The sequence below is a fragment of the Ceratotherium simum genome, chromosome 19, assembly GCF_057802395.1.
Source record: "Ceratotherium simum simum isolate JZ-2026a chromosome 19, ASM5780239v1, whole genome shotgun sequence".
NCBI lineage: Eukaryota > Metazoa > Chordata > Mammalia > Perissodactyla > Rhinocerotidae > Ceratotherium > Ceratotherium simum.
In genome coordinates this window covers 47,007,247-47,021,753 of record NC_141918.1, presented here as the reverse complement: position 1 = coordinate 47,021,753, position 14,507 = coordinate 47,007,247, and the positions used below count along the sequence as shown (strand labels likewise).

Genomic DNA, 14,507 nt, shown 5'->3' with positions numbered 1-14,507 from the left:
GATGTAGATGAATTTGGAGAGGTAGGCAGAGCCACTTGTGGTGTATGAGAGAGCAGTGATATGTCCCAATTTACATTTTGAAAGGTTACTCGGTCCACAGTGTAGAGAGCAGACTTTCAGGGTCCAGATGAGAGGTGATAGAAGAATGTTCCCAACATTTATTTCCAATTGATAAATAAATGTTTCAGTTGCTATACTGGAATCCTTCTTGAAGCGAAAAGAGCTGAATTGATTCTTCAAGTCATAAATATTTAGATTTGGGGATGGTAATGGGAACCCAGACGGCATTGATGCTGGCAGTACTTTTCTATAGGTTCAATGAGTAATTACCATGTTCTCAGTTTTCACTTTTATAATGAAAAAAAACCTCCACAAAACTTGAGTGTTTTTTTAGTGGTGGAAATTTTCCCATTCTGAGGGCTAAGTCCAAGTATGTTTTAGCCTAATTATCAGGTAAATATTATTATTTACTTAACACTGAATATCACAAATATGCCAGAGGCCATTTCAAATCTGGAAAGTCCCCAAGGATGAGATAAAAACATAATTTTGTGTGAGCACTTACTTGTACACTTATTTATATCTGGATATCGAGTTCCATAATATCCACTTGGACATGAAGAGAGACACACTCCAATCTGCTTCATGCCAATTCTTTCCAGAACAAAAAATAGTCTGGGCTTACATGACAAACATCCATTGTAATCTGAACACGTTGCACAGCCTCCTTGGCAGCCTTGACTGACGTTAGGATGCACTGGGGGGACAAATGTAGAAAGACAAAAACAAGGGTTAAATCATAAATACAGGAAGTCCGTGTCATTCTCTGGGCAAGATATACATTTTCTTTCATTAGCTTTCAATTGGGTGGTAATGGATAAATGAGCTGGAAGATTTTCCCCCTTTTTCTGTGATCTGGTATTTTCCTTTAATACATACATATATTGTTTTTAATTTCAAAGTTCTTAAAATTTGAGCATCTGAAAAGTAAGAAAATATTGACTCAAACTACGTCTAGATCATATATACAGTGAAAACTTCATTGAATTAGCACTCTGGCAGATTGGAGACTGGGTAATTTTATGCTCATTCATTGAAATCAATACACATTAGTTTTGCTTTTCATTTATTGGTGGATGATAAGTGTACGTCTCTAATTTTTTCAAGCAAGGATGACAACATAGGCTGGGGCTTGAGTAAGGACACCACGTTCTAGGATATCTTTTTTCAACTGTGGTCTATTAGAGAACACAATTTTACTCTTTGATCCAATGCGAACTGATTCTGAAACTATATAGCTATTCAGCACTCCCCTCAATGCTTTGCTGAAATATTTCTTATCACATATGTTTAATATTTATCATTTCAAATTGATATAATGGTGAAAATGTAATATTAGTCTTACCAGTATTTCCACATGGATCATATGTGAGTATTTACAATAATTTATTTTCAACGTTTTATCTTTTGGGAGAGAAGTCTTACAGTTTTTGTGCCCTCATCTTCCATTTACTCAAGTGAAATATATATTTGGTCAGGACACGACCAGTCTACACTAAGAACTACTGCTACATATATTCCTGAGAATTCCAAGGTTTCCAAGAGTCACCAATATGTGTGGTGAGACTGTTCATTAGCAAGTCTGAACAAATATAAACAAACATTTGGAAGATTCATGTTTACTTGAGATCTTCACAACTTTAACCCTTCTTAGGACTATTGATGGTTATCAACACCTGTGTGTGAGCTGATGGAAAATTGCTAACTAAAGAGCATCCCTCGTATAGCAGGTGTTTGGGATGATTTCTTCTCCTGATGTATTCTCTATTCAAATACAATATTATAGTTTTATTGTCCTTTCAGGAATCCAGAAGGGAAAAGTCCTGACCCTTATAAGAAGCAAACATTGATGCACAGGAGGGCAAAGGCCATCTCAGTGTATTTCTGACTTCTTTTGTTGATGGTGGGAGGGATAGGCTCTGACGGAGCTTACCGTTATTAAGTCTGTCTTCACAGTGATGTTTGTTATTGCTAAGTTTTTCACCGCAAAAAAAACCCCACCAGGCTTAGTTAGAAGGGGTACCCATAAGCCCAGTTAGCCTCACCACAGCAGTACATGGGCTAGCTACAGAGAGGTCATTTGGTTGACCAGCATCCTCTGCCTGGAGGAAACCATCCCTGAATCAGCCACAGGAACCACAAGCAGCTCATGCTCATTCCAAGACATTTTGTAAATAAACTGAGGAAATGTGTGGGGGAAGGGAGTCTGCCTTTCCTGTACATGCTCCTCTGTGGGGTGGGGCAGACATATAAAGTGGCACAGGAAGTTTAGACATCATAGGACCTGGGGGACTTGTAAGTGAAAACTGCTTTCCAAGTAGCGGGTTCATTTTTCATGCCAGTAACTCAGCATTGGAGACTTACAGAAAATGTGTACACAGTTAAAGGAGAGGAAAAAACTCTAAAAAGGAAAGGGGTAAAGAGAGCTCCATGTGTTCAGAATCTAATTACCCATTTCAAGAAGTGAGAGATGTAGGTAAAAACCTGTTAAACATTTTCATAAGAATTGTCTACGGAAAAGAGGACCTAAGTTTGCAGGAAAATCACTCCAAGCTCAGAGCAGTAAGCGACTCTGAGTTTAAATGAAGACGGATTGGATTAGTCCACCCAATCCATCTCCGTCTCTGAAATGCAGCAGCTCCAAGGAAACAAAGTTGTAATTTTAAGCACTTTAAAACTTTTGTCAATTATGATATAACTTTAAATAGATCAGTTATAAAAATAAACATGATTTACATGTTCAGAACCTCAAAAACTGATACACCTTAAAATAAATTTCATTAAAAAAATTGGGTTTGGGATGTTTGGAAACTTCTCTAGGAGAGAACTCTGTATGGGTCTCACGACTGCTAACAGTTTCCACCGAAATTATGAGATGTGCCCAAGTACCTCACTCAATTCCCTCTTTAAAAATTTTGTCATCTCATACATTGTGCTACAATCATTCTTTTTGCTTGTCTTTTTTTTTCAAATTTTGCCTTTTTAAACAAAAGTTTTTGACAAAGTAGATTTTTGAAAAAGTAAAGAAGACGTAATTGTCCTAACTGGCAAAGAAAATTCCTGTTTGTTTTTAATCAGGGAATTTTGAATATAGGCAGGTACAAATGACAGCAAACTTTATTTCTTCAGGAAGATTTAAGTATTATGCTGTGGTTAGTGAGAAAAATTGAGACTATCAAGCTCAGATTCTATGATTCTAAATTTTTTTTACAGTTGAGTAGCGTAGTGATGGCTTTCTTGATTGCTGTATAAGGATCGCTCAGATTATACAGTCAGTATTACACAACTAGGTACAAATTTCCCAAACTTCATCTTAAGGCAAGAGTTTTTACTTTTTATATGGAAACCACAGAACACTTTGGTCTGGATTGACTGTAACAACTCTTTTAGCCTTAAAATCTTATGATTCTAAGATAGAAAACAGAATTCTACTTTGTCATGCTTCTTTTTTCCATTCTCATAATGACTTCATATTGTATTTCTGAATCATTCTTTTTCAAACAATGTTTTTGTACTATTATTTTATACGAGCAATAGAGGTGTTGGTGGTGGGAAGTTTCATAGAATATCTAACGTTTGAACTTAAATCTTAGAAAGTAGGCTGAAGTTATCAGTATGTAAGTGGCCATGGCAGGGCTCGAGGAGGGAACATCACAATTACCCACAGCAAGGAGACTGGCATGAGTTTGGTGCAACTGGTGCATAAGTAGTAGTTAATGGAGGTATGAAGAATATCAAGAAGATTGGAAGCACAGGTATGTCTGGATTATGGAAACTTTGTGGGCTGTGCCAAGGAAACTATTCTGTAGATATGGGGGCTTTCAACCTGGTGAGTGATATGATCATACGTGTATTAGAAAAGTAATTTTTCTGGCAGCATGGCAGGCATAGAAACTTGGAGAAGACTAATGTAGTGGCCAAGGTAAAAGACTGATGATTGCTTAAAATACAGTAGAGGCAGTACAACATGGTGAGAAAGAGATGCATAGTCCAAGGATATTTAGGAAGTGGAATCAATCAAATATGGTGATCAGCAGAATGTGAACTAAATAAGAGAGAGGATTTGTGAAGGTGTGTTTCAAGTTCCAGCCAGTGAATAGAGAGGAGAAGGATGGCTGGAGGAGTAAAAGCCTGCCATTGAAGGATTGGGGCAAGATACATAGAAGAACAAGGTCTAAAAACATAAACATGGCTTGGAATCATTGATTTTGTAGATTTTATGAAATATCCAGAAAGTGATGCTTAATAGATGGAGCTTAATATTGTGCTGGTTGCTAGCGATGTACATCTGAGTGTCTGGTGGTAGCTACTCAAATGAAAGAAGACATCTTGAAAGGGGGAGGTGCTGAAGAATGCCAAAGAAGGGAAGCATAGTCCAACATAAGGGACATTTGGTAAGAGAAAAACATATACTATCAGCTGATTTTAATAATACCTTGTATTTCTATACCACTTTTGCTTTCAAAGCATGCGTCTCATAGAAAGCTAAATTAACTGTAGTAACTGCTGTTAGTAAGGGTAGAAGCTATCACAATTGCTTATTTTGAAACCCCAAACTAGGACTCAATGAAATGATGTAAACTACCCACCATAGTGAGTTTAGATCAAAGGTTAGAACCTACATCTTTAACATCTGGTACCAATCTCTTTATACTAAGGAATAGCGGTGGAGCATTGTCTGTTACAGAGCAGGAGGGTGAGAGGACGGGGCAAAAAGACCAGGCAGCGTTCCGCTCTGCTGCACACAGGGTTGCTAGGAGCTGGAATCGACTGGATGGTATTAATAACAACAATAACCTTTAGGTGTGTAATGTGGGTAAACATGAATGGAAAAATGGGCAGAATTCCTGGGAACTTGAAATTGGGAACTTCTGATTACAAATGTATCAAATACATGGTAAAATTACTATCTTTCCCTAAACTGGGAAAGAAGAAAGGATCTTTTTTCAACTTGTATATGAAGGTTAAGTATGCAAAGAGTATATATTAATGCATAACTTAAACCAGTTTTCAGTGTCTAAACCATTGACACTCCCTGAGTAAGTGACTTCAATTTCTCTAGCTGTTAAGCCTCCCTACTATTTCTCTATTTGATGATCTTGTGATGTATAACTGATGCAACAGTTCCTAAGGGCTATTGTCACGAGACCTAATTCAACTTTTTTGATAAAACATCCAGAATATAGAGTTATAAATGGTACTAGAGCATTTGGTAAATACACAATCTTTGGCTAGTTATTTTCAATGTTTATGATATACCAAACTGATTGCAGCATTAGAATCTAGGTTCTGTTTCTCTCACAATTTAAGTGCAAGTGTCAAGGATTTGCCTTACTTTAATCCCGTTCTAAAGCCCAACTGCAAATGTACTAACCTCTATTGTAAATTGCCATGTGGAAGAAATCCGTTATTGCATGCTGCCAATTACCTCTGTGGTCATGGATTTGTGGCTAGAGAATTTCCAGAAGTACAAAATTTAATAGACTTTAGGTTTATAAAACAGGTTTGACTAAGTTCAAAGGAAGTGCTAAATACGTGAAAGTAACTTAGTGATTTCATAATTCAGATAATCAAGAATTAATAAATTAAATTTAATAAAAGCTATTTTTAACCAAAAAAAAAAAATACAGATTCTTTCCCTAAAAGCTTTGTTGTCTTCACAACATTCACTGCCTGCTCTTCTCCACATAGTGGCCTTAAGAGACAGGGTAGGGACAGGAGATCAATGGGATTCTATAATCAAAGATATTTTTACATCTTCCCCTTCTTCCATGTCCTCTCCTTTTACAAGGACGTTCTCATTGACTGGAAGCTTCTTGAAGGCAGGACTCTGGTTGGTCTTCATAATTTTCTTGATAATTTCCAGCTTCTACACAGGGCAGCTGCTTATGGGATAGGTTCCCAATAAAGAGTTTTTGATTAGTGAATGGATGAAGGCAATAAATACAAAAGATAAGCTGTTTATTTGTGCTTTTTAAAAATAATAAAGATGTCAAAGCAAAAAATACTTAAGAGAAAGTATCTATAATAATTGCCTTTAAGTGGACTGTGCCCATGAACATCTGGTAAAGAGATCACGTTTCAAATCACATACTCTTTGAGAATGCTTAATTATTAAATAAATCATTCAAAATAAAATAACGAAACCTTTCCTAGGTGTCATTTACTACAGTAATCCATTCACTTAGAGAAAATGTAGACTTTTTCCTTGCCTAAGTTAGGACAGAACATTTCTGTCATATTTTCGGACTTGGCTGTTATAGAATAATTTTTAAGTTTAATGTAATGTTATGGTCACAGAAAGAGATGTTTCATGTTTCCTCTGGAATGTTTGGCAATATTCACTTTAAGAAAAATCTAATGTTAAAAATTTGAATTACTTGGCAGTCTCTTTCAAATTCTGTTGAATCAAGCCCAGAAAATATTGAGAGTCAGTGTTTCTTATTTGTTCGTAAGTTAATGCTTCCAGTGGTTGGGTCTCCACAACCATTTGGGCAGTTTGGGAGTGTCAGGTATAAGAGCAAAATATCAAAAGTTGTTTGAGTGAATATAATTACTTGTTGATATACAACACTCCTTTACATTCTCAAATGATCTCTGGATGAGTAGGGGTCTATCATAGCCCTCTATTATTATTTTTGACTAATAGTTTGTTCAAAGAGCCACATGTTTATATATACAAACATGTATAGATTTTGCTATTTTTGAAATACTGTCGTCTGATAGTTTTAATGTTTTAATAAACCAATGTTTTAATCACTAAATGAATTAAAATTCACCTATGCTATTTAAATATACATACGTACACATGTGTATATATACATGTATATATATGTATATACGTATATACCTATACATATATATACATGTATATATATGCATATACGTATATACCTATACATATATATACATAACCGGACACATGACACACACATGTTCTATTTGGTCTTTTATCAAAGTCAATAGCACAGATATTAATTGAGTTGAAGCACTTAGGATAATAGAATCTGCCACACCTTTTGTCCCAGTGAATCAACCTTGAATACTCTGAAAGTTTGTGCCCATACCAATAGGTTCATAACATTCTTAACAGTCTCAGAGAGGAATGTATTCACCAGCTGCTGAACACAGCCCAGTTAGGGCACCACCGTTATTATGTGGGGAAACATACTGTTTTTAATGGAAACTATTTCTTTGAGAACTTGGAAACTCTTTCTCTTTCTCTTACTGAATAATAATTTCCTGAAGGGAGTCTAATATTTATATTCTATAAATACTTTAAAATAAAACCACAGCAATAAAACAGACCTAACGTTAAGTAGCAATCAGCTAGACTTTTCCACTAAAATCAAGCCAGCTCAAAATATTAAGAAAATGGCTAGCAAATGATGGCAGATATAGAATTCCTGAAATCTAAGATATGATGAATATTTGGTAGCTAGATGCCAACTTGGTGGCCAGTGGCTATGCTTTGTCTATCCACAGGCTATAGAATCAGGATTAGAAATGAAAGACAGACAAAAGTGGGCTGTATTGTATATACATGATTAAGGTTTTCAACAAGAATTTCTGATAACTCACTATATACCCAACACTACACATGATACAGAAAATATAGGAGTGAACAAGACATCTGTTCTTAAATGACCTCATGATGTTAATCAGTTAATAAGCAAGTAAACAAATAATTAAATGATTAAAGATTGTGATGAGTGTTGTGAAGGAAATAAACAGGTGGGTAAGGAAGAGAATAACTCTGGGGAGCTACTTGAAATATGGTGGTCAGGGAAGGCCCCTTTAAGAAGTTTGCCCTTTAGCTGAGACATGGAGAATGACGGTTCAGCCATGAAAACCTGATTCCAGGTGGAGCGTCAGCAAGTGCAAAGATGTTGCAGCTGTGGAAAGAACCAGGCACGAGGAGCGGCACAAGGGGGACCCATGAGGCTGCAGCGCTATGAGTGCTACGAGATGAGGTTCGCAAGAGGTTAGAGCCAGATCCCATGGACCAAAGCAAATAGCTGAGATTACATACGAAGTGCGTCCAGACTCTGCATTGCTAAGTAAACATCAGAAGGAAAGGAAAGAACACATTTTACCTGATATAGTTATTCACTTGAATTTTTGTTAATTTTATGGGTCATGGAACAGAACCAGCATCTTGTATTCCATGAAAACATGTTCTCTTATCAATTTTTATATTAGAGGAGAATGTTTTAACTAGCCACAACTTGGGAACTTACATTCAGATTCCAATCTTTGAAGAGACTGTGCATTGATCTGCATGTTCTTTGCTCTTGGGAATGTTTCATTTCTCCTTTGTTCTTCTTAGTTTGTTTTGGGGTTTTAAATGTTCATTCTCCTTTACTAGGGGGGGTGTGTGTGTGTTGGGGGTGGTGGGGGTGGTGATGGTGGTGAGGAGAAACAGGAAAGTTATGAAATATATGAGATCATAAGAACAAATAAAGAGAATAAAAAGTAAAACATTTTGCAATCTCGCATATAATATTTTTTGTATTTTTCTGAATTCTTGCCATTAGCGACGCATATTGACACAGTCTAAATAATTTAGAGTGACAATACTTTAGTTTCACTTCTAATAGAACTTTCCTTTTAGAATCTCAATATTATGTTCTTTTTTCCATTAAATGAATTAATAACCTGTGAGCTAATTCCAAAGTTGATTCTTCAAAAGTAGTGAAAACCATATTGTGACCAGATAGCTATAGTTGATTCTGCTACTGAAACTGCAACAAAAAGCACTTGTAGAACCAAAAATAGTTTTGTTTTTCTTTCCCAACCACAAGTAGAAAATCTATCATAAGGTTAATGCACTCTGCTACGGGTGTCAGCATCTCCAGCTCTTGCTAGGGAGGGAAAGCTTCCCCTTCTCCAAGTGGCCATGTTCCCAAGTGGAGGTGAATAGAGGACAAGAGAACGTGGATAGGGGTAATGGAGACCCAGATTCCGTAGAGAGCCAGGACCTGTTCATGAGTTAGTGGGTGGTAATAACAGCGTTTTTCATGAGACAGATCCAACAGTGTTCATCCAACAGTGGGAATCATTATGTGCTCTGGTCTGGCTGAGAGAGCCATTCCCCCTTTTTTTAGGAGAGAATTAATTAGAAATCAACATAAACAGAAAATGTGATAGTTTAATGGTAATGAATCTGCATGGGTGTGATTCCATAACTACTAAGTTCGCATTCTTGAATGAAACAAACTTGAGTTTGTGCTAAAAACAAACTCCACTTTGTTATATTATGAATAAACTTGGATCTTCTTGCCACATAGCATGCTAAAGTAGCATATCTGATGGCTGAGGTCTTAGCATAAGCAAACAGCATGCGAGGGACTTGTGGTATTTTAAAAGGCACAAGAAGATGTGCAAATAGTGGGTATACCATTAAATAATTCCAGCTTTATGTGTCACATCTAAAATCCTGAGCAGAGAAAATAAGTTGATTTTTCTCCTACATTCACAAAATTGCTGACAGAACAGAAGGTGCTGACATGCACCGTTGTGAGTATGATGCATTTTTGTACTTGTATGCACGGCTCACTGCATCGCCACTTCGTTCAAAAATAGGCCCTGCATACTTCCCAGAGGAGCACAGGGACTGGGCAGTGATGAACTGGCTATGGACTCCTACAGAGTTCTGATATTTACTAGCTGAATAACCAAAATTTCTCTTTCCATCCAGCTATTCATTTAAACAAATTACCCAACATCCAGATACTGTGCTAGTTAGTGAGCATCCAAAGATGAGTAAACAATAATCTGTGTCAAGGAGTTCACAGTCTGATTATTTATTTAGATGGAAGTTGCTTAACCTCTTTGAGCCCAGGCTTCTTCATCTGTAACATGGGGATATCTACTTGGTTGATGCTGGGGGGGTTAGATCACATGCAAGCACCTGGCACTCTTACAGACACTCATTACAAATCAGTAGGTGTAAGACATTTTGTTTTACCCAAGAAGTACTGACTACATTCTTGTGCTCTTTTCATTCTTATTCCAGGCAGCTGGGAGCTTTAGTCAATAATAACTCTCTCTAAACCTCCAAGCAGGGAAGCTGGAGAAAGGGCAGATGCTGATGCTTCTTTCTAACACAGGAGATCTGGGGAACCGCAGGGAGCCAGAGACACACTAACTAACAGTCACGGGAGGGGCTACTTTTTAAGGACAGCAGACACAGCTTTCAATCAATGGGGGCCTCGCTAAACATTCTGGGCAAGAAGCCCTGTAGGACTCTAGCAACCCACTGAAGACAAGAACGTGCTTAAACAGAGTGCAAGAGACAAGGCACGCCATAGAAGTGATACCAGAATGGTATAGAGAACCTGAAGGTCTATGCCAGCGGTTCTAAAACTTTACTGTGTGTAAAAATGACCTGGAGTTCTTTTTAATCATGCAGGTACATAGGTTACGCTCCAAAAGATTTTGATTCAGGAAGGAAGAGGTGGGGCTCGGTAGCTGCATTTATCAGAAGCACCCCAGGTGGATGTGATGCAGGTGCTATAAATACCACACTTTCAGTATCACATCATTGACATCTTCACAAATAAGTATTTATTCAGCGATTACTGGAAATACTCTTCTAGGGAATGAGAGACAAAACACGCTCTCTGACTCAGGAAGACTACAATACAGTTAGTAAAATAGTCTTTATATTCTAAGGACCACAAATATATAGACTAGAAATTTAGTGAAAGAGAAGTGAAAAGGAGGAATTACTGATGGTGGAGGCATTTGGGGACTACAGAGTGCAGTTAGGAATAGTTATGGGACTTGAAGGAAAAGAACTTCGACAAATAGAAAAAGGAAAAGAGAGAGCATGATATGAACAAGAGTGTCGATGTAGGAATAACATCAAGAAGATTTGGGAGAATGGTGACTATAACTGGAATTAGAAGGATCTTAGACATCTTCCTTCTCTCTTAAATTTCAGATGAGAACACTGAGGTCCACACAGTTCATTAGCTTCCAGCTGATAAAATCATAAACCTTTGGAACTTGAGAGAAATTTAGTTCAAACAGCTTCCCCAGAACAACCTATTTAATCATATCTAGTAAAACACATCTTATGATATTTAGGGGCAGCCAATATAATTATTTTACAGCATCTCCTCATATTGAACATCTTAAAACATCTCCCCATATTGAAAGTAAACCCATCTTGCAGGAAGCTCTACTATCGTAGAGCACACCCAGTACGTTTTCTACTTTTTCCTTGAGACAGTTTGTCAAACAATGTTTGCCGCTTTGGATGGAAAGATGGTTAAGACCTAGGAGTCTGACGTATGGCGAGAGACCATAAACAAAGTAAAGCCAGTGTGGTAGATATTATGTATGAGGCTTCGGCAGAAAGGAAACGACTAACCACCTGGAAGCACCTACTTGGGAGACCTGACGTTTGAGTTGGATTTTGAGCAATGAGGGGAAACGGGGTGGGGGTTTGAATTTAATCTTATATGTAATTTGGAGGAACTGTGTGGACAAATCAGTGTCATGATCTAATTTGGTTTTAAGTAAATACTCTTGGATGGCAGAGAGAAGAACACTGGGGAGGAGAGACTAAAAGTTGAGAGAGTCAACAGGATGTTATGTCCTACATGTGGCATTGCTGTGAGCTGAATTAGAACAGCATTAATGGGAGGCAAAAGAGGATTTTAGAGTTATTTCCAAAGATGACTGGGCAGATTGACAGGACTTGACAATCAATTCTAAATGGGCAAATGAAGGAGTAATAAAAGTTCATTTGGGGGTTTCTAACCAGGAGACCAAGCACAAAATGACCTAATTAACTGGGATAAGGGGATTTAGATATTAAACTAGAAGGATAGGTGACTGAGGGAGCCAGGGAAGCAGGTAAAATGATTATTTGGAGGTCCCGGCAGCTTGGACTTCTTGTATTCCCTTTTTGTATCCCAAACATGTAGCCCAGGATGAGGCATATTAACAGGTTCATAATAAATAATAAACAATAAATGAACCCCTTCATTTTATAAAAAACAAAAACCCAAAAAACCCAAAACTGAGGCTTATGGAGTTTTGGTGCTTTGACTAGGATCACTTAGCATTAGTGGCACTCTTCAGGGGTTTTTTGGTTTGACTGAAATGTAACATTTATGGAGAGAAATAGACGGGAGAAAAAGTTAAGACTGAACACAAGAAGATGAATAGCAGGCTAACGAGTTTACCGTGAAGGCAATAAGGAAACATCACAGTTTCGAAAGGTGATAGAATGTTACCAAAAGTTGTTCATGAATTAAAGGAGTTAGAAAACTAAGGTGGAGGGATACTTCCAACCTGGCAGTTCAACCATCACACCAGAGCATGCACAAATTTAGGTATGGAATCTGAGTTATCCAAAGTCAAAGAGAGCTAAAATGCTGGAGCTAAGCTTAATTTCTTATAGCATCAATATCCCATTACATTTTCCAGTGTTTGGGATCATTCCCTGATGTTCGTTTCTGGGTAAGTAGTCATTGTGGAGACAGCACCTGGAAAGTTGGTCATGAAAATTGCCCAGAGTAGGAGCAGAGTCACCTGACAGGATTCCTCTGATTTTCCACCTTCCCCACTGAATAAAACAAATTTTCCTGTGGTCCATTATAAATGACCACTCTACATTGAGACTACTGAGCCAAAATCTTTTGTTGCAAAAAGAGCTCCAACATGGCTCATTTTCTATCCCACTCCCAACAGGCATGTTGCTTTGGACAATGTGTATCATCAGAAGGCTCGCTGTTAGGGAGCTAATTTCAGGACCCTAATTCATTCCCTATATCTAACAAAAATAATGATTATAGACAGTGAAATAGCAAAAGGGGAAAGTTTCTTTTTCTTAATCATTTTACAAAATAATATATCACTACGAGTCTCTATTTTTAGTTTCCTTTATCTATGAAGGACTATGAAGGGAGCCATGGGCTTAGAATTTTATTCTTAGATTTGAAAGCATTTATGTTCAGTCTTTAAAATAGCTTATTTTGTACCCTTTTCCCCCGGTTCCCCCCTCCACCCTGTGATGGGCTCACATGTGGTATTCAAATGGGAAAGGACTTTAAAGATCCACCAATTCACCTTGTCAGCCAGTAAGAATAATCTCATCCTAACAAAGATTTCCCCTAATTGACATGCCTTTATCATCAAACCCAAGGAAATTATACTGATAGTAGGAACTTCACAGGAGATAAATGGGGATTGTGGCAATGCAGGAAAGATCATGGACTTGTATTAAAACAAAACAAATATCCCCCTGTAAGAAATCTCAGACTGAGTTCTGCCACTTACTAGCTTTGTGGTACTATATAAATCACTTAACATCTTTGAGCTTTATCATCAAATGAGAATGGTAAAAACTGCTCTGCCCATTTCACAAGAGTATTAAAAAAATCAGATAAGATGATGATGGGAAAGTGTTTATAAGCTGTACAAAATTATATTGATGTTATTGTTCATAATGGGCATAGTGATGGTTTGCCAACTGAGGGCCAGATTTGAACCTAACCATTCTGAGCAATAGAATAAGAATACATTTGATGAGAAAACTGACAACTGTATTTGATGAGAGTATGTGTAGCTGGTTTGTTTTTTTAAATTGTGCCCTATCATGAGTCATATTAGACTAGGACAACAGGTTATAGTAACTTTTTAAGATTTGGATCTCGTGGAGTAAGGAAATAAAGAGATTGTGAAATAAATCTTCATCCAGTGAACAGATAATTCTCTTTGAAATGACCATTAATTAAAGAAGCAAGAAATTAGATTGCAGAAGATCCACAGAGCACTTCTCTGGAATGTCAGTCCTGGGGACCATCTGCTGGGTGGCGTTTCGTGTTACAGAATGGCCACAGGAGTTGTTTCTACTCTTGGCTCCATTGCAAACTGACTTCAGTCAAGTAACTTACTTCTCTTTCCCTCTTGAGTAACATGAGGGCATTATGCTGCAACATTATTCCCCTAAATCTTCCTAGCTATTAAAACATATTGTACACCTAATCCACATGTGCACTTTCTTTCCCCAATGTTTTCTGTTTCAGTAAATGGTACCATCTGGTGCTAAAGGCAGAAATCTAGGAGTCCTCCTCATCCACATCTCCAGTCATCCTTTCCTATGGATTCTACCTCCTTAATTAACAGAGCTCACGGCTTTCCATTTCCCATCACCACTACTGCTACCATTTAGCAATTAGAGAGATCTGTTAAGAACAATCCTTTTGATCTTATCAGGCCCCTGCTTTACAAAGAGTTTAAACGCTTCTCCATGCACTTTCCAAGTAACCACTTCTGTCAATTAGCCAGGCTTACTCTGTCTCACCCTCACTTTTTGTCTAAGGAGGCATTTGTAGTTCCATCTCAGCTGCAGAAAGAGAACTCACCCTCATTTAAACCTCCTCTGGCATTCTCCTTTAGCAGGCTCAATGAAAAGCAGAGTGTAATGG

The 14,507-nt window shown here is 37.5% G+C and overlaps 1 protein-coding gene across 1 annotated transcript in view; it reads right to left on the bottom strand.

The window, feature by feature from the left end:
• Positions 1-14,507, bottom strand: part of RSPO3 (R-spondin 3) — a 76,118-nt gene that overhangs the window by 45,220 nt on the left and 16,391 nt on the right. The window contains exon 2 of the mRNA XM_014781206.2: positions 566-757. Within this exon, the coding sequence (XP_014636692.1) occupies positions 566-757 (192 nt within the window). The remainder of the gene's footprint in view (positions 1-565; positions 758-14,507) is intronic.